This window comes from Salmo salar, chromosome 16 (genome assembly GCF_965601325.2).
Source record: "Salmo salar chromosome 16, fSalSal1, whole genome shotgun sequence".
In the NCBI taxonomy this organism is placed as follows: Eukaryota; Metazoa; Chordata; class Actinopteri; order Salmoniformes; family Salmonidae; genus Salmo; species Salmo salar.
The window spans coordinates 69,196,299-69,213,086 of NC_138306.1; the positions used below are offsets into that span (position 1 = coordinate 69,196,299).

The 16,788-nt window shown below is 44.6% G+C and overlaps 2 protein-coding genes across 3 annotated transcripts; one reads left to right on the top strand and one right to left on the bottom strand.

Annotated features, from left to right (window-relative positions):
- Positions 1 to 285: 285 nt before the first annotated feature.
- LOC106574436 (oxysterol-binding protein-related protein 11) lies at positions 286 to 11,833 on the bottom strand. 2 transcript variants are annotated; one of them, XM_014150332.3, is made up of 13 exons: positions 11,554 to 11,833; positions 10,571 to 10,639; positions 10,071 to 10,246; positions 9,480 to 9,559; positions 7,677 to 7,877; positions 7,072 to 7,273; positions 5,801 to 5,943; positions 5,243 to 5,377; positions 3,997 to 4,474; positions 3,608 to 3,794; positions 3,023 to 3,205; positions 2,674 to 2,827; positions 286 to 2,340 (listed from the first exon to the last, which is right to left on the bottom strand). In XM_014150332.3, the coding sequence occupies exons 1-13, from the start codon at positions 11,556 to 11,558 to the stop codon at positions 2,284 to 2,286; spliced, it is 2,070 nt and encodes a 689-aa protein (XP_014005807.1). In that variant the 5' UTR covers positions 11,559 to 11,833; the 3' UTR covers positions 286 to 2,283. The 2 variants fall into 2 exon arrangements, with proteins under 2 accessions (XP_014005807.1, XP_014005806.1); XM_014150331.3 differs by lacking the exon at positions 11,554 to 11,833 and adding an exon at positions 10,978 to 11,429.
- LOC106574437 (glycerol-3-phosphate dehydrogenase 1-like protein) lies at positions 11,457 to 16,786 on the top strand. Its single transcript, XM_014150334.3, has 9 exons — positions 11,457 to 11,695; positions 11,887 to 11,955; positions 12,295 to 12,472; positions 14,000 to 14,140; positions 14,436 to 14,574; positions 14,700 to 14,812; positions 15,035 to 15,268; positions 15,432 to 15,538; positions 15,940 to 16,786. The coding sequence occupies exons 2-9, from the start codon at positions 11,915 to 11,917 to the stop codon at positions 16,034 to 16,036; spliced, it is 1,050 nt and encodes a 349-aa protein (XP_014005809.1). The 5' UTR covers positions 11,457 to 11,695; positions 11,887 to 11,914; the 3' UTR covers positions 16,037 to 16,786.
- The last annotated feature ends 2 nt before the right edge of the window (positions 16,787 to 16,788 follow it).

Here is a 16,788-nt window from a genome sequence, read left to right on the forward strand (position 1 = left end):
ATATTGAAGAGGGATTCGAACTTATACCCAACCTAAACTGTTAGCCATGTAAGACAAACACACAATTGTAGAGAAAGTTAGCTTCTATTGATTGTGGCTCACTAGAAACGCCAATTTGAAGAGTATTGAGATGCACCCGTTGTCGGGCAAAGAATCCACTTTAGAATACTGAGCAGTTTCATGATGTAAGTAATACACAGTCAATAAGGAAAATGTATCGGGTTATTAAATATTACTGTCGTATGAGCATTTTTTTTTTTTTTTGGCAAAAGAGTTAACGCGATACTCAATTGATAGGCAATTTATTTAATCATTCATTACCACACATATCATAGTCTACAAGGAGAGTCATGTTTCCTTCAATGTCAGTGCATTTCACAGGTCAGCGAGACAAACGAGTAATATTCCAAACAACAAAGTCAACGTGTATAACACCATTTAGGGGTCTGCGCTTCTAACATGTCTTTCTTCAAAACAGGAAAGAACGCAACATAAATCCCCCAAAACAACCAATATTTACATACCATTGCATCATTCATAGCGGTGACGGGGGAAACAAACAGGGCTGGATTACAGAACTGGCACGCAGGGCATGTGTCCCGGCGTCCCCGACCTCAAGGGGTTGCTTCCCCTTGGAGGTCGGGGGCCCCCAGAAAGCCTAATGTGAAGAACTGCCTCAATATAGCTTTAAAACAGCAAAATGTTCTCAGGCTCATGCCAAAATGTGTAGAATAGCAGTATGAAACTGCTGTAAATTAGCTGACTTCCAGATGCGGTAATCCGGCCCTGGGGGGGGTGGGGGAGAAGCACACAGGAAGAGATTAAGGCACCATGACGTGGAGAGTAGTTTATCAATGCAGAGTTAAAAATCACATCCCATGCTTCAAGCAGGTCTTCTCTTTGCATTCTGCCTCTCAAAAGAGGGGTTGGGAGAACCTTTCCAGGCTGATATTGACTGTGTTGGTGTTGAGACTCAACTAGTACTGTGTATTTCATACATTGGGGGGGGAAGATTTGATAACTGTAGCTTTTCAAAAGAAGCACCACGAGGGAGCAATCTCATTCAAAACCAACTAATTAAGGTGACGATATTAAGTTATATTCTGCTCGTAAAAAGCAGGACATCCAGGAGATTAACATTCATTTTTAACCAGAAAAATAAGTAAAACATTTGTTTGCATATGAAAACAAATTGTGGAATTCAGACATAGTAACCAGAGTATAATAATACTTGCAGTACACAAAAAGACATTGCTCATCATGCGTTCCATTTTCCAAGTCCTCAAGGAAGGTGGACTATATCCCTTTGGGACTGCGAAAGGAATGATTGTTACTGTATCATACATCTCATATCAACAAATGCATTCACTTTGGGGGGGGGGGGGGGGGGGGGGCTAAATCGTTAAAATACTATCTGTATTATGCCAAGCCTTGTCAATCATTTTGAACGATGGAATCATCCAAACGGAGAGGTCTGTGCAAAACCAAAGGAGTAACGGCATTAATTACCTACAGTATGAATTCAGGAACATTGTCCCCATTCTAAACTTGTTCATTGTAGTGACAAGGTGTGTGTGTGTGTGTGTGTCTTATCCAAGCTGTGACATGATAATATGTGCAGGGTCATGTTCATTAGGCACCAAACGGAAGAAAAGTCAAACAGGGAGGGACTGTATGTACTTATCCAATAACTCATTTACCGTTGTAATGCGTTTCAAAACATTCTGCCGCATGCCCTAATGAACATGACCCAGGCCGTGCCAATCATATCCCAAAATATGGCTATCCAGTTCACACCGTCGAACGTCAATCGTGTACTTTGAAAGATACACGAGACCGAGAATGGAAGTGCGCGACGTCACTGTAAAAAAACAAAACTCCCTCTGAATCGGGATTTTTGAACACTTTAAACAACCCAAACGAGCGCCTCGTCATACGATTGTGAACGCGGCGTAAATGGAGTACCTTTTATCTGTTCAAGGAGAAATGTCCTCATTCAGAGTGGATTATACAAAAAGTGATCATCAGTACAAAAGCCTGTACCTACTACCTTGAGGTTTGAGTTGTACAACGAGTGGGAGATGAAACTATATAGCCTTTCACCACGTTATAGGGCTTTCCCCAATACTTTTGCATCCGTATGCATGTAGGTGGAGGTCGCGCTTTACCTCGACCGTTTAGGAAGTAACCCCACACATTCACGCGCGCACACACACACAAACCAAAAGAGCGTCAGTCTCGTGGCTACACCCGTTCGATGATAGATCTCACTGACCGGTAGGACTAAGTTTTCAGAGTGGGTGTTTTCCACAGTGGTTTGTGATACATCCAGCCTTCGCCCTAGCACAGAGAGAAGAGAATAGAAAACATAAATATAAAATAAAACGCAACTGTCATTTCAACCTAGAAATGTCTGAGAAGAAAATCCATTGATTCCTGAATATAAACTGTAAATGTCTCACTAGATATCATGTGTCCATTATCCTTGCATTCTTCTAGCAAACCTGGGTGTCAGAATGCCTGACCGCTTAACGAAACAATGATATAACGTTTCCTGAAGAAAATGTGCTTGCTTCAGCTGTCCAAAAGCATGTCTGTCCAGTGCTCCCCCAGGTCTTACTGAAGCAAGCGCGCCAAATATGAAAAGGTTTGTCAAGACAATGTTCTACGTACCTCGCTCTCAAAATATCTGGTCCTCCATGGAGTCTCGGTCTCAGTGCGGTGTCTCTCCTCGGTCCTCTGTCTCTCCTCCAGGATCCTCTTGTACTCCGTGGCCTTCTCAATGTCCTTCTGACGCAGCGACTCAGTCACATGCTGCCACAGGCGCCTAAAAACAGAGTTATTTACATCATGACTATTAAATGGGACAAGGCACAATAATCAACAATACAGAGGAGACATAATTAACTAAACATCTTATTTTTCATCTACAGTCCTCATCAATGCCACAACCTCACCTGAAAGCGTCGGAAACAAAATCTGAGCATATTAATGCCAATATGAATTAACTTTTTGGTCTAACCTTGATTCAGTTGGTCCTTGCTTGTCGTTGGGGCGCACGCGCTTCTTGGTGACGGGCAGCTTGGTGACATCCACCATGCGCGTGTCGCCGTTCTGGTAGCTGAACTCGAGCACGCCGTTCCACTCGCCCTGAACGCGGCACACCACGGCGCTGGTGGCGTTGTGCTTTACCTCCGCCGTCACCCTGCGTGAGGCGCCACAAGAGCAGGAGGACACATGGTCAACGATATCAACCAATCACAGCCTCTCCGTGCAAACGATGCAGAACAATGAGGTCACTTCAAGCCAAAGAGGTGTGGCTTTTGTCAATTATTCAAACATGTTTATTAACTACATTTTAATTAATCTTTCTTTAGCCAGGATAATCCACTCCTCAACAGTCACTGTTTTCCAGGGAGTCCTAGGATCCATAAAAATGTAATAGTTTAAATCTAAAAACACACAGTAACATAACATGGAACTAACTATATGAAGCTGTAACGGCACAGGGACATAAACCTAACCAAAAGCCAATGTAACAATTTAATGAAAGCATTAGAAATTCCTTTGCAGGTGTGTGTGCGCGCGCTCTGTGAGGGTCACTCACTTGTGCAGTTTGCCTCCGTAGAAGGGCTTGGTCTGGAAGGTGATGACTGCGGAGTACCCCGACTTGGTGCAGTTCACGGTAACCTTTCCCCCCAGTTCCACCCAGGGCACGGTAAGGATGGAGCGGGCGTAGGCACAGGGCAGCGTGAACGTGTACTCCTCGTCATGCTCCAGCAGGTACAGACAGCCTACACATAGTTTACACTAAGGTTTATACCTTATATCCTGTTCGCATTAGATGCATATTACAGATCACTTTTAGCCTTGTATGGAAGAAATGTCCACTCTCCCTTTGACATTGGTCTGAAGGAAGTAGGCCTAATCCCTTACAGAGTCTCTCCATTTCAAACCCGGTGCAATAATTGATACCCCGTCTCTGGCCGGCCTTACCTTCCCCGATCATGGACACCCCGATGGACATGCCCATGAACTTGCTCTTGGTCCACACGTGGGTGTTGACGCACATCCGCCTCTCGGGGCACTCGGCGTAGAAGCCCGACACGGGCGGGTGATGGGACACCTGCTCAGCCACGAAGCGCAACTGGTAACTACCGTCCTCCCCCTCGGTGGTGGGGCTTCCCTGGGGAGGAGAGGGGGGCGAGGGGGCATCCTTGGCGGGTTCCCCTGACCTGGGCACCCTCCAGGAGCAGTGGAAGCTCTCGCCGATGATGGGGTTATAGGGCTTCTTGGCGATGGCGCCCTTGCGGCCCTCGTGGAAGGAGGTGAGGTAGTACTCGACGAAGCACACCATGCGCTCCTCGGGCCCTTGGCCGTCTGTGATGGCTACAAACAGGTCCGGGTGGGACATGAAGTCAGCGTACATCTCTAGTAAGGAGCGCTTCTCCAGGATGAAGGTGGGCAGCACCACCTGAGGAGACAGAACTATTTATGACCTTTAATAAAGCGGGTTGGGTTGACAATTGTTCAATAATCTAGTGTGTGATCTATAATGACATGTAGCTATGAGGTAAAGATTTTTTTTAAAGCGTCAATTGGAATTTGAGAACACATTCTCTTTTTATGTCTTGACTAACTACCATCCGACACACAGGCTTTGAGCCTACACTAGCTGCTAACCATGGGAAACTGAATTTCACTGAAGTAGAGCTGTGACGATAATCGAAAATGATCGACGCCGACCATACAGATCACTTATCGCAGGCATTTTGTAGCCTATATTAGAGAAATGTGAAGTCTGAAATGAAATAAGTTTGCTAATATGGAGGATTGTTAATGGGACAACTTATGGCTAAAACCATCACACTAGTAGTATTAGTTTAAAGGTTAACGCAAATACAACTGGTGCACTTTAACTTTAAAACACATCGTTCTATTTATTGTTATCGCATCAATTCATCGCAATATGGATTTTAGTCCATATCGTCCAGCTCTACTATGAAGTCAACAAGAAAAGCGAAACGACAGAGGCATTTCTTAACTGCAGTCCTTTACATTAGCCAATCAGACGACGGGAAACAAGACACCACTACGGTCTGTCTAGCTGGGCCTTGGTCCAGCCCGATGCACGTTTCAGGCTGGGCCTTGGTCCACCCATATGTTTCAGGCGGTGTCCAGGCCACGGCCGGGGGGGGGGGGGGGGGGGGTTGTGGTGTGAGCGTTGTGGAACTCGACCTACCCGCGTGAGGTCCATGCCCAGCTTGAGCTGCGAGAGCAGGTGTAGGATGACACTGCGTTCCTCCTCCACCGCCCCCAGTTCCTCCTCCTTTTCCGTGAAGGCGTCCTCCACCTCGTCCTCCCCGTCAATCTCCTCCTGGCAGGGCATGCAACAATATTTACGTTAAGAACAAAAGTTGTGGCTTGCATCTTGAAAAACAGTCAAACTAAAGTACCTACAACAAAAAGCCATGATTGAAAATAAAAGGCCTTTATTTAGTTATATTTACCATCGTCCTCACCTGACCATGGACACATTGATCATTGGAAACAATGCTATACATTTAATTATTAAATAAAAAGTACTTAAGTCAAATTGTCCTGTCCAAAGAGAGGCGCCTATCACTTTTCAAATACTTTCTTTTCACGTCGCCCTTTCTAGCACAGTTCCAGTAACTATGCTGGATGCGTAACCAGGCCACTCCTACTCAGAGCTTGATACATACAGCCTCAGGTCAGTACAGTTTGGCTCGATAGTGGGAAAAGCCTTTTTGGGTCTAGTAATGTTCTGTGTCCTTACCCCTGAGAAACTGCAGGGCTCCGTGGCACTGAGCTCCAGGAGGCTACCCTCCAGCGGCCCTCCCTCGGTGCTGAAGCTGTCCAAGGGCCCGCCATTCTTCAGGATGTCCGGCAGCTTGGGCTCCAGCCACTCGATAGTGGGCCCTGTAACACCCGACACAGCGGCGGCCGCCACGACCTTTAGCTCAGAGGTACTCATGCTAGGCTATGCTACAAGGCCCCTTGAGGCTACCAGACCAAAACAACAAGGTTGTAGCCAGCGACCATTCAAAAAAAGACCCAGGCTGGCGTATTCCCCTGACAGTTCCCTAGGACCACAGGATGAGACGTTAACCCGATCCCCGGTACACAGGGAGTATTGAGATACGTTTTATGCCCCGCCAACAGGAAACCGCCTGATTGGTGGGTTAGTGTTTGGGTGGGAGGCGAGGCCCATTCAAATTAGCACGGCCCATACAATCCTTGACAACTTTTCCTGATTGGCTAGTCCCCGGGTTCTGTCCTGTTCGTGGGTCTAATGAAATATGGATGCCAGGTAACAAGATCTTATGATCTCCTACGTCAAACCGGGAACTTGTGACTGCTTTTCACTGTTTCCCCAATTCCACAGTGTCTGGTTGTCTGTGTCAAAAGAAATGGCTGAGATCATTGCAGCCATACACTTTTGGTAAGTCTCTTGGCTGTCAGTATGGTGCGGTGTGATCAAAAAGGAGGTTAATTGGGAGAGCTGTTATTACTCAGTTACCCAATGAGCGATCTGGTTACCAGCCTAGACAGCCGGTAAGAATAAGTACCGCTGCCTCATCAATTATGGAAAATAATTCCACTGTCGGCTTTCGGAGAAAACTTTCGGAGTACATCTGGACTGGGAGGGTCAACATGTGCAATTCCATGATTTGTGAGGTAGAATTGTGCAAGCACATGCTGGGTGTCTAGTACATGTCACATACAACTAAACATGACTAAAACCCTTCTTGGAAACAAAACACATTTAATCCATGTAGACTTCCATGGCTAACTTTGAGAAATGGGTCAAAGAAAAGGTAACTGAAACAGTTTCTACCTTGCTCTCTTCAGTGGTAAACTAACCATCATCTAGAAGGCAAATCTGAGAAAGCCTGGCAATAAAGATCTACCCACTGAAAAAACTAACAGTGCATGTACACAGATCCCTTTCTTTTCATTGGAGTTCATCCATAAATGAACACTCATTACTGTCACCAGTAGTGACCTACTCCCCCTCCCCTCCAGGCCCCCAGCGGTCACCCTCACCTCCCAGGGAGCTCCTCTGGCGGGCCACCTGCTGCAGCTGCAGGATGTGCAGGCAATCGTTGAGGCAGTTCATGGTGGCCATGGAGGTGGCCTTGAGCATCAGCAGGTCCTGGTCCAGCGGGGAGAGGGGGCCCACGGCCGGGGGCAGGCCCTCGATGGTCTGGATCAGGTCTCGGTGCTGGCCCTGGGCCTGGGTCATCATCTGGGCGTAAAGAAGAGCGGAAGGAACCGGAGGAGTAAGTTGATACCGATGTACAAATGTGCTTAATGTATCCATCATTAGATGAAAACAAGAAGTCCCTGTAACCTAGTCCTAGATGAACGATCTTCATAAAATTACACTAAACAAAAAAAGCTGGGTAAAGACAGGTAAAGAGACTAAGAAGAGAATACCTCTATGACAATACATTTCAAATAAGGCAGAAGAGATATTCTTCTCTCTACCACCGGCTATTCCTGTTGAGACGCAAAGTTCTAACAAAATAAAACCTGATGGAAAATACAAAACACGGAGAAAAAGAACAAAAATAACCTTCAAGCTACGCTAAACCCCAGTTCTATTTTGGTTCATGAGGTAACAGCTACCATCCCTATCCCCAGCCTACCTCTCTGGCATCAAGCAGATGGTCGGGCAGCAGGGACCTCTTGGAGGAGTACAGCGAGGAGCCCTTGTGGAGCTGAGTCATGCTGAAGAAGGAGGCAGCATTCTGGTTCTGGAGCTGGCTGGGCCTGCGCTGGGACAGGGGCGAGCTGGCGCTCCCCTGAGACGCCATGGAGTAGCTGCGAGACTTGGGCGGAGGGTTACTCTGGACAAAGACAAGACGGTCAACAAATTTGTCATACAGTGAATGTCATCTGTGATAGGCTCTTCAGAAAAGTATATTTTGATCATTGGAGCAGTATATTTTGATCATTGGAGCTTGTGGAATGTAAGTAAAGTTGCCCCTTAGACTCGGATATTGGGTCAGTTTAGCATTTCCCTCACTAATGGTTACAGCATAGAGATCGAGGCCTCATCTTCGTATCTGTGCCATTATAGTGTGTGTGTGTGTGTGTGTGTGTGTGTGTGTGTGTGTGTGTGTGTGTGTGACAGCATGGGCAGCGACATTGAGACTTAGGCCATTGTCATTGGCTGATTGCTCCCAACTTATAGGAATTCCCACCAGTTGACTACTTTAAAAATGGTGGAAGCACTCAATGGAAATGTCCATGTTAAAACGAGTTATATCAATGATGAGTCCTCTATCTCCATTAGTTACAGCTAGGATTGTGGTAGGGGAAAAGGATCCTAGGTCTGTACCTAGGGGAATCTTAACCTATGGAGCCATCTTGTTTGTGACTATTTGTGTGACCTTATGGTGTCATGTCAGTGTGCTCTGTAAATGTTGATTGTCTTCAACTCAAGTGCTCAAGATGCGAGACGAATTAAGGCCAATAATGAAGTGCACTGAATCGAGTCGTTATGGTTACGCCACAATTTATCCAAGAATAGAGTTTGCATCATGCTTGTGGTTCGTCACATTCTGTCTTATCAGTATTTCAATAGAAAATGTACATCTGTTTGGAAGGAAATCCCACTGAGTAATACAGACTCACTGACTTCAGCCAGGAACAATAAGATCAAACTTGTTTTTTAAGGAAGTGTCACATCCCCATTTGTCTGCTATGATGCAGCCAGGGGTGTCTTTGGTGTGTTACAACACTACACTCAAAGTCCGGCATCTAGGATGGTCTTGGCTCATAACTAAGCTAAATGAATAGCAGCTAGAGTTCCCCATCAATGTGTTCTCATTATCAAGCACAAGCACTACTACATCTAATCTAAATACCAGACATCCGCTCTCCACTTCTGTTATGAAGCTCATGTTACAGGCAACCATGGACACGATCAATGGAATTGCGTAACAAAACGAGCTAGTAGAGAGTGTCTGGATTAAGGGAAAACGTTGTTGTGAGTGAGAAAGAGCTTGTGATGGTGAGTGTGTGTGTGTGTGTGTGTGTATGTATGCATGCAACTGTGTGTGTGTGTGTGCGCAACTGTGTGTGTGTGTGTATGCATGCAACTATGTGTGTGTGTGTATGCGTGTGTGTGCATGCGTGTGTGTGCGCATGCATGCAACTGTGTGTGTGCGCATGCATGCAACTGTGTGTGTGCGCATGCATGCAAGTGTGTGTGCGCATACATGCAAGTGTGTGTGCGCATGCATGCAAGTGTGTGTGCGCATGCATGCAAGTGTGTGTGCGCATGCATGCAAGTGTGTGTGCGCATGCATGCAAGTGTGTGTGCGCATGCATGCAAGTGTGTGTGCGCATGCATGCAAGTGTGTGTGCGCGTGTGTGTGCGCATGCAACTGTGTGTATGCGCCTGTCAATTGGGTGCGTGTCAGACGAAAAGCCCTTGCCTTTACCTTCCCCATGGCCTCAGTGTGGTGCTGCGTGCAGATCTGCAGCCGGCTCACCCAGTGCTGTCTCTCTTTGGCGTCCGTGGCTGGGAGACAACACCACAGGGTCACATTCATTAGTGCACACGGTTGCAAAATGTTTTGCAACTGAAAATTCAAATGAGTTTCCTATTGGGTATGTTCAGTTAGTGCATCCCTGTTTCGGTCGGTTTTCTTTAGTTTGGTGCCTGAACAGAGTGAGCTCGTTACAGTGCAGCAGAGTGAATCTCTCCGCATGGATCAATAACGACAATGTTATCCCTTGCCGACCGAGGATAATGAGAAAACCGCCATTATCGTGTATTGATTTGGATATGTTTTACATGCTTTCTCCCCTTCCTGAAGTCTTGGTATAATAGTCTGACAGTGACTAGATGTGCATCTTGCCTGTCCAACTACTGACTGATGCATTGAGGATATAACAACATTGTGTTGAAATGCAAACCATACATGTCCAGTAGTAGACTACTCAAACAGCATGACACTCTTGTATGAGTTGTTGTAGCTGTTTTGATTGGTGAGGAGTGTGAGAGACAGACAATAGTGTGTGCGTTTCACCTCGGAGCTTGTATTGCTCCCCACTGATGGCATTAACTGTGAAGGTGTGCGAGTCCTCGTCGCTGGGGGATATGACCGCCCCTGCCAAGGGGAGAGTCCCGCGAGGTTTCTGGGGCCTGGACTGCTCATTGACAAAGTACTCCAACAACCCTGCCTCATTGTTGAGGACAAAGAACCTGCATGAAGAGCAGAACTTTCAATCAAAACGTTTGAGTAATTTAGCAGACGCTCTTATAGAGAGCGATTTACATGACTTATAGAAGAAAATAAGGTTGGGTGCCTTGCGAGGGCATAGACAGATTTTTCATCTAGTCGGCTCAGGGATTCGAACCAGTGACCTTTTGGTTACTGGCCCAATGCCCTTGAGCTCAAGATGCTTGTTGGCAAAGCATTGAATCAATTCAATAGTATGTTTAGTTGATTTGATCAAATTGTAAAAACTTTTACTAAATGCATAGCACTGTTTAATCAATGTTCTTCAACCTGGGCTGCCCACTCACCTATATTGCCATCCTGTTACCAGGTTGGTGTATTTCATCAGGTAACCATCAATATTTTCCATGTGGTCACTGCAGAGCAGAGATAGAGAAAATGATTGACAGTTAGCAAAAAAGCTAGTTATCCTACAATAACAGCAATGGGTTGGCAAAGTTCAACTCCAGAAGAACCTCGGATTCAACTCTGACTAGCCTGTTAACTAATAGCTAAGTCGGTAAGCTCAGCTAGAAAAGCTAGAAACCATAGCTGGCTAGACAGCTAACATTTGACCAAGGGCTTGCTAGTTAACGTTACCAACTGAAGATGTGTGTTGCACTGCCTATTAACCAAACAAAATCACAGCAGCTAACTAGGTTTGCACGATTGGTTAGCCAGATAATTAGCCTAGCTAGCTAGACAGTCAGCATACCTGTACTGCCAGCCTTTAGAACTCCCTCTCCCAGAACTACCAGGCGTTCCTTTCTGGGGAAAGACATCCAGTTTCCCTTCACTGTCCGATATTCGTATTGCCGTGGCGGTTTCTCCTTGCATAGTCATAGCCAACGTTATAGCTAGCTAACAAGCTACAAACCTTGCCAGAAACGTTAGCTAGCTTGACAGCTAGTCACACAGCACTCTAGTCTGATTTGCTAACTTGAAGGCCTTGCTCACAGATGGATTTCTTCGGTTTATGGCTTTACAAAACACATAGCTATCGTTCATGAAAAACTATCTAAACGACTAATTAAGTAATCCATCACAATATATTCGTATAAAAACAGTGGCGTGCTAGCTAGATAGGTCGTGAGCTTGGGGTTAACATGATCCAAATCGCTGCTAACAGGCTTCACGATGACGCGACACGGAACTGGAGTCATGTGATTCAATTCCATGAAAGGACTTCCGCATTGGCAAAACAATAGGGAAAATTGTAGCATACAAAGTTTGTCGAAATAGGTTGCAGTTGTAGAAATAGAACACGTCTTCAAATATATCCTGCACATACCCCATCGAGCTACCGCCGGCATATATTTCAGTCGTGTTGCATGACAAACAGTGAGAATTTTGTATCTCCCCGAGCTCGGCAAATCGAGAAAATTATAGGACTTTCTCCATGCATAAACGTCTCTCCATACTTGTCATGACAGGTTCGTCGTGGTGGCACACCCAGAATAACCCTACTGTTATCTAACCTGTACAAACCTTTCCCTTCTTTTATATACAGGGTAAAAGGGCGGTGTGCTAAAAATAATGTGCTGCCCACACGACTAGGGCGTATAAGGAAGTTATGGACATGGTTATAAACACGGCATTTTACTGATCCCTTAACACTTAACAGGAATCGTGGCTGCTACTCTACCTTAAAAATGCCTGCTAAGAAAGTGTGCATCGTTGGATCTGGAAACTGGTATATTTATGGGCTTTCTCTATTTGCATGTGCCTGCATTCGACAAAATTGTATCATGAATTCCACTCATTGATTCATAATGTAGCAAACTAAGTGCTGATCTTTGGCTAAATTGACAACTTGCTTGTAGTTTCATAGAAGCTCAAACATAGAAGTTTGATTTACATTCATTGAATGTAGGCTTGGGGATATGCAAGCCATTTCGTGTACTGTTGTAATCTGGTTATGGTACCCCCAAGATATATTTGGCATGTTGTTCATTTTGCGACTGGGATTTTGAAAATATGAATGCTGTTATTCCATTGCCCTCCAAACTAATCCGTTTTCATCATCTCCTAGGGGCTCTGCGATAGCCAAAATCGTCGGTCACAATGTAAAGGGATCCAACAGGTTTGACCCCATTGTTAACATGTGGGTGTTTGAAGAGATGATCGATGGCAAAAAGTTAACAGAAATCATCAACACAGAGCATGAGAACGTCAAATACCTCCCCGGTCACAAGCTTCCCAAAAATGTGGTTAGTATTGTGTTTTGTTTAATATTAGATTTTTGCCTCGAGTTTACAAATCATTGAGTTGGGCAATACATCTGGAGTTAACGTTATCTCCGGACATGCTTTGCGGTTGTGTAAAAGGACACACGCAGATAAGATGAGTGAAGTTTGACCTATACAGAGTTGATAACGTATCCGTGTGGTGTTGTTCTCAAGAACCCAAGGCATTAACAAGGCATTCTGCCTTATCCCTAGGGATATCAGCTATAAGCGCTGTTTACCGGTGGGCCCATGTAAACTACAATCCCATCTTTGTTTTAAAGTTCAGAAACGTCAATAATCATCGCGGTTTTTGAGACATGGAATTATCTTTCATATGAGTGAGAAATAATCTTTCATATAAAAAAGATAGACTTACTGTATCAGGTTTGCACTGAACCATAGGGCAGTGTGTATGCATAGTATGGGATCAATATCATGGTCTTCTCTGCCTTCCATTAGGCTTCCTTAGTAAAGCACTGTAACATGTCCATATGGGAACACAAACCCTAACCTTATAAAATAGTGCTGGGGTAAGAAGTCTAGACAGTTACATATCAGGATATTATTTTGACAATATATCATGTAGTTTTGACAATATCGCAATAGGATTTTTTTTGTTAGTTGTCCAGTATTTTTCCTACATAGCTTGTTCTCCATCTCCTTTTTAAATGGGGAGTCAATTTGTTTTCAGCACTTTTATTTCCATGACTGATCCAAACTCGTTTTCTCATGTTCTTGCTTGTCCCTCTGCAGCTATGGTGAACAGTTTGGAACATCGAATCGCAATAAAATCACATTATCGAATCGCAATACATAGAATTGTGAGAATCGCAATACATATCGTATTGGCTCCTAAATATCGTGATAATATGATATTGTGAGGTCCCTGGAAATTCCCAGACATACTATAAAAGGTGTGTAGTAATTTAGACGTACGTTTTTTTGAGATTCTTTCTCGCTGCTATGAAAGATACTTTCCTTATATTTCCAAAACCGTACCGCAAGTGATGCATGTTAACGTTCAGAACGAGCGTCGGGGCTCTTAACAAAACTCCCCCGGCCAGAATATACCTTCATAAATAGATTCTAAAGGTAGTTGGCATTCTATGAACGGCCTACCAGTATGACATACCTTGCTTTCCACTGTGCCAAGACTTAATGTGTGTGTTATTGTATCCAGCCGTCCCTTATGTCAATTCCTTAAACGACCCTGTAACAAAATAACATCACATAACATATTGTAATCACAGGAGGTTGGTGGCACCTTGATTGGGGTGGAAGGGATCGCGGTAATGGCTGGAGCGGAAAAAAATGGATTGGTATCAAACCCATGGTCTCTACGTGTTTGATGCCATTCCATTTGCTCCGTTCCAGCCATTATTATGAGCAGTCCTCCCCTCAGCAGCCTCCACTGCGTAATGTAGATTCACGATAAATGCTACTACACAGTAACATCCATCATGAATAGTACAATGTATCATGCTATCTTTTCCCGCTCCAATTTACCAGGTTGCTGTTCCAGAAATCACAGAAGCGGTGAAAGGGGCCAGCATACTGATCTTTGTCATTCCACATCAGTTCATTGGGAGGCTATGTGATCAGATGAAACCTCATATTACACAGGGAACCATTGGGATATCCCTCATCAAAGTAATGTCATTTAGCTCATTTTCACACCAGCTCTCACTTAGAAAAACCATTGCTTAAATCTATAAAATGTATACGTCTGACTTTACTCTGGCTTCATATCGGGCTTCTTATCATTCAGGGAAAGTCTCAGCTGTATGAATTTATCATCACGGCTATGATTTTACACTCATTATGTAACAGCAGCCTTGTCTAAAAAAAAATGCAGCCACCCAAATGCTGGTAACTAGGGTATATGTTACAAAATGAGTGATTGAAGGCAGCCTAATATCTCTTTTCTGCCCTGGTCCTTATTCAGGGCATCGATGAAGGCCCCGAGGGCTTGAAGCTCATCTCTGACATCATCCGTGAGAAACTGGAAATCGAGGTTAGCGTCCTGATGGGGGCCAACATTGCCAACGAAGTGGCTGATGAGAAGTTCTGTGAGACCACAATTGGTAAGACATTTTTCCATAATATTATCTAGAACAGTGCTGTAATGTTTTGTGTCCCCCTCGGCTTGTGTTGCAACTCCCACTGATGCAGTTATTTGTACATTGACTTTCTATCACTACCTAAACAGGAGCTAAGAACGAAGCAAACGGACATATCTTTAAAGAGCTGCTGCAGACTCCCAACTTCAGGATCACTGTGGTGCAGGAGAGTGACACAGTAGAACTCTGTGGGGCTCTTAAGGTACAATTTACATTTCAACTCAAAAGAGAACAACTTCTGCTCCATCTAGCTACGTCCTGCTCTTACACAGGAGGCCTATGTTTCGTTGCACTGTAACTCTGTTTTATGTGCTCACATAGTCAAATATTTATTTTTACAAACCATGAATCATAATATTGATAGAAATAGAGTAGAAAACTGCAGATAACACTTGTGGTTCCTTTCCCACTCTCTCCTTCCCAGAATATTGTAGCGGTGGGCGCTGGGTTCTGTGACGGTCTGGGCTTTGGGGACAACACCAAGGCTGCGGTGATCCGGCTAGGGCTGATGGAGATGATCGCCTTCACCAAGCTGTTCTGTAAGGGCCAGGTGTCCTCCGTGACCTTCCTGGAGAGCTGTGGGGTCGCCGACCTGATCACCACCTGCTACGGGGGGCGCAACCGCAAGGTGGCCGAGGCCTTCGCCAAGACGTCCAAGGTGACATATCTAGACAAATACCACTCAAGGATGTGACTGTGCTGTGACCAAGTGCAACTTTTAACTGTTTTGTCAGGTTGATAACAGTTACGATATTCATATCCATCACTTCAAGAAACTTGTGTGTGTGTGCTTTAAGTAACTATGTTACATACCTTTCCAGTCTATTGAAGAGCTAGAGGCTGAGATGCTCAATGGCCAGAAGCTCCAAGGCCCACAAACCTCCGCTGAGGTGTTCAAAATTCTCAAGAAGAGGGACATGATCAACAAGTGAGTACAAACTCTTTCACCTTAAAGTGAGACTTTAGGACTTTGCGTGCTCTCACACAGTCACACAGAGTACCTGCGCCTGTACACTGGGTCCGCTTCACGCTGCTACAGCATGATGGCTATGGGACCAAAATAGTGAAGAAGTTTAGCCTCATGCTTCAACGCTCTTGTGGAAATTGTGGCCTGATATTTTTGTTTACTTAGTGCATCACTGAGCCTACCTTTAATACATTTAATGACTTGCAAATGTTCCTCCAATATTCCTCTACTCATTCACCACATACATTTTCATCAAATTAGCTGCAAATATGAACTGAAGCTCTCCTCAACAAATCTGTGAGTGCTGCTAATGGAACCACTTCTTGCTGCATTGAGATTTAGTGCAATGTTTTGTCTTGTAGGTTTCCGTTGTTTGCCTCTGTGTACCAGATCTGCTTTGAGGGAAAAGCTGTGCAGGAGTTTATCACATGTCTGCAGAACCACCCTGAACATATGTGATCACTCTGGAACCTGCAGCCACGGAACCTGCAGCTCCTCCAATGGTGTAGAGTGAAGTTGCCCCTAAATGCTGATCTTGTCAGTTTTGCATTCCCCTATGGTTAGGTTGGGATTGGAGAGGGGAAGCTGATCCTAGATCTGTACCTATAGGGCAACTTCACCCCCCGGAGCCACTTCCAATAGCACCATCATACCATCAGAGGGCAGCAGTGCTGCATAAATGCTCGTTCATAACACTGTAACTACATCAAAATGTAACTGTAACCACTAAACATTCCTTATCATTTGATACTGTCTGAAGAACCACTACTTAACGTGCTTTCTCGCATATTCATATGTTTTGTGTTTTGATTGTGTATCAGCTTATCAACTTAACTAACTACACTTGACAAATGTAAAGTAATCTTTGTTGGTTGCAAAAGTGTTTTCTATTCATTTAACAATTTTACAATTTGTGGAACAAATATTCAGAAAATAATAATTTTGAGTGAAAAACAAATGTATTGTGACTCTTTTGTTTCACTTCATCTTGTCACATGGGGGCACACTTACTGTAGCTGCACTGGGGCGGCAGGTAGCCTAGTGGTTAGCACGTTGGACCAGTAACCGAAAGGTTGCTAGATCGAATCCCCGAGGTGACAAGCTAAAGATCTGTTGTTCTGCCCCTGAACCCACTGTTAGGACGTCATTCTAAATAAGAATTTGTTCTTAACTGATTTGCCTAGTTAAATAAATAAAAAAAGAAATTGATG

Bases quoted from the DNA above. Each gene is read 5' to 3' on its own strand.
- LOC106574436 (XM_014150331.3), bottom strand. From the start codon at position 11,105: ATGACTATGCAAGGAGAAACCGCCACGGCAATACGAATATCGGACAGT. The intron at 9,560-10,070 runs GTGAAACGCACA...GTTGTCTCCCAG, and splicing joins GGAGCAATACAAGCTCCGAG to CCACGGACGCCAAAGAGAGA. The intron at 3,795-3,996 runs GTAAGGCCGGCC...AACTATGTGTAG, and splicing joins GGTGTCCATGATCGGGGAAG to GCTGTCTGTACCTGCTGGAG.
- LOC106574437 (XM_014150334.3), top strand. From the start codon at position 11,915: ATGCCTGCTAAGAAAGTGTGCATCGTTGGATCTGGAAACTG. The intron at 12,473-13,999 runs GTTAGTATTGTG...CCAATTTACCAG, and splicing joins ACAAGCTTCCCAAAAATGTG to GTTGCTGTTCCAGAAATCAC. The intron at 15,269-15,431 runs GTGACATATCTA...ATACCTTTCCAG, and splicing joins CCTTCGCCAAGACGTCCAAG to TCTATTGAAGAGCTAGAGGC.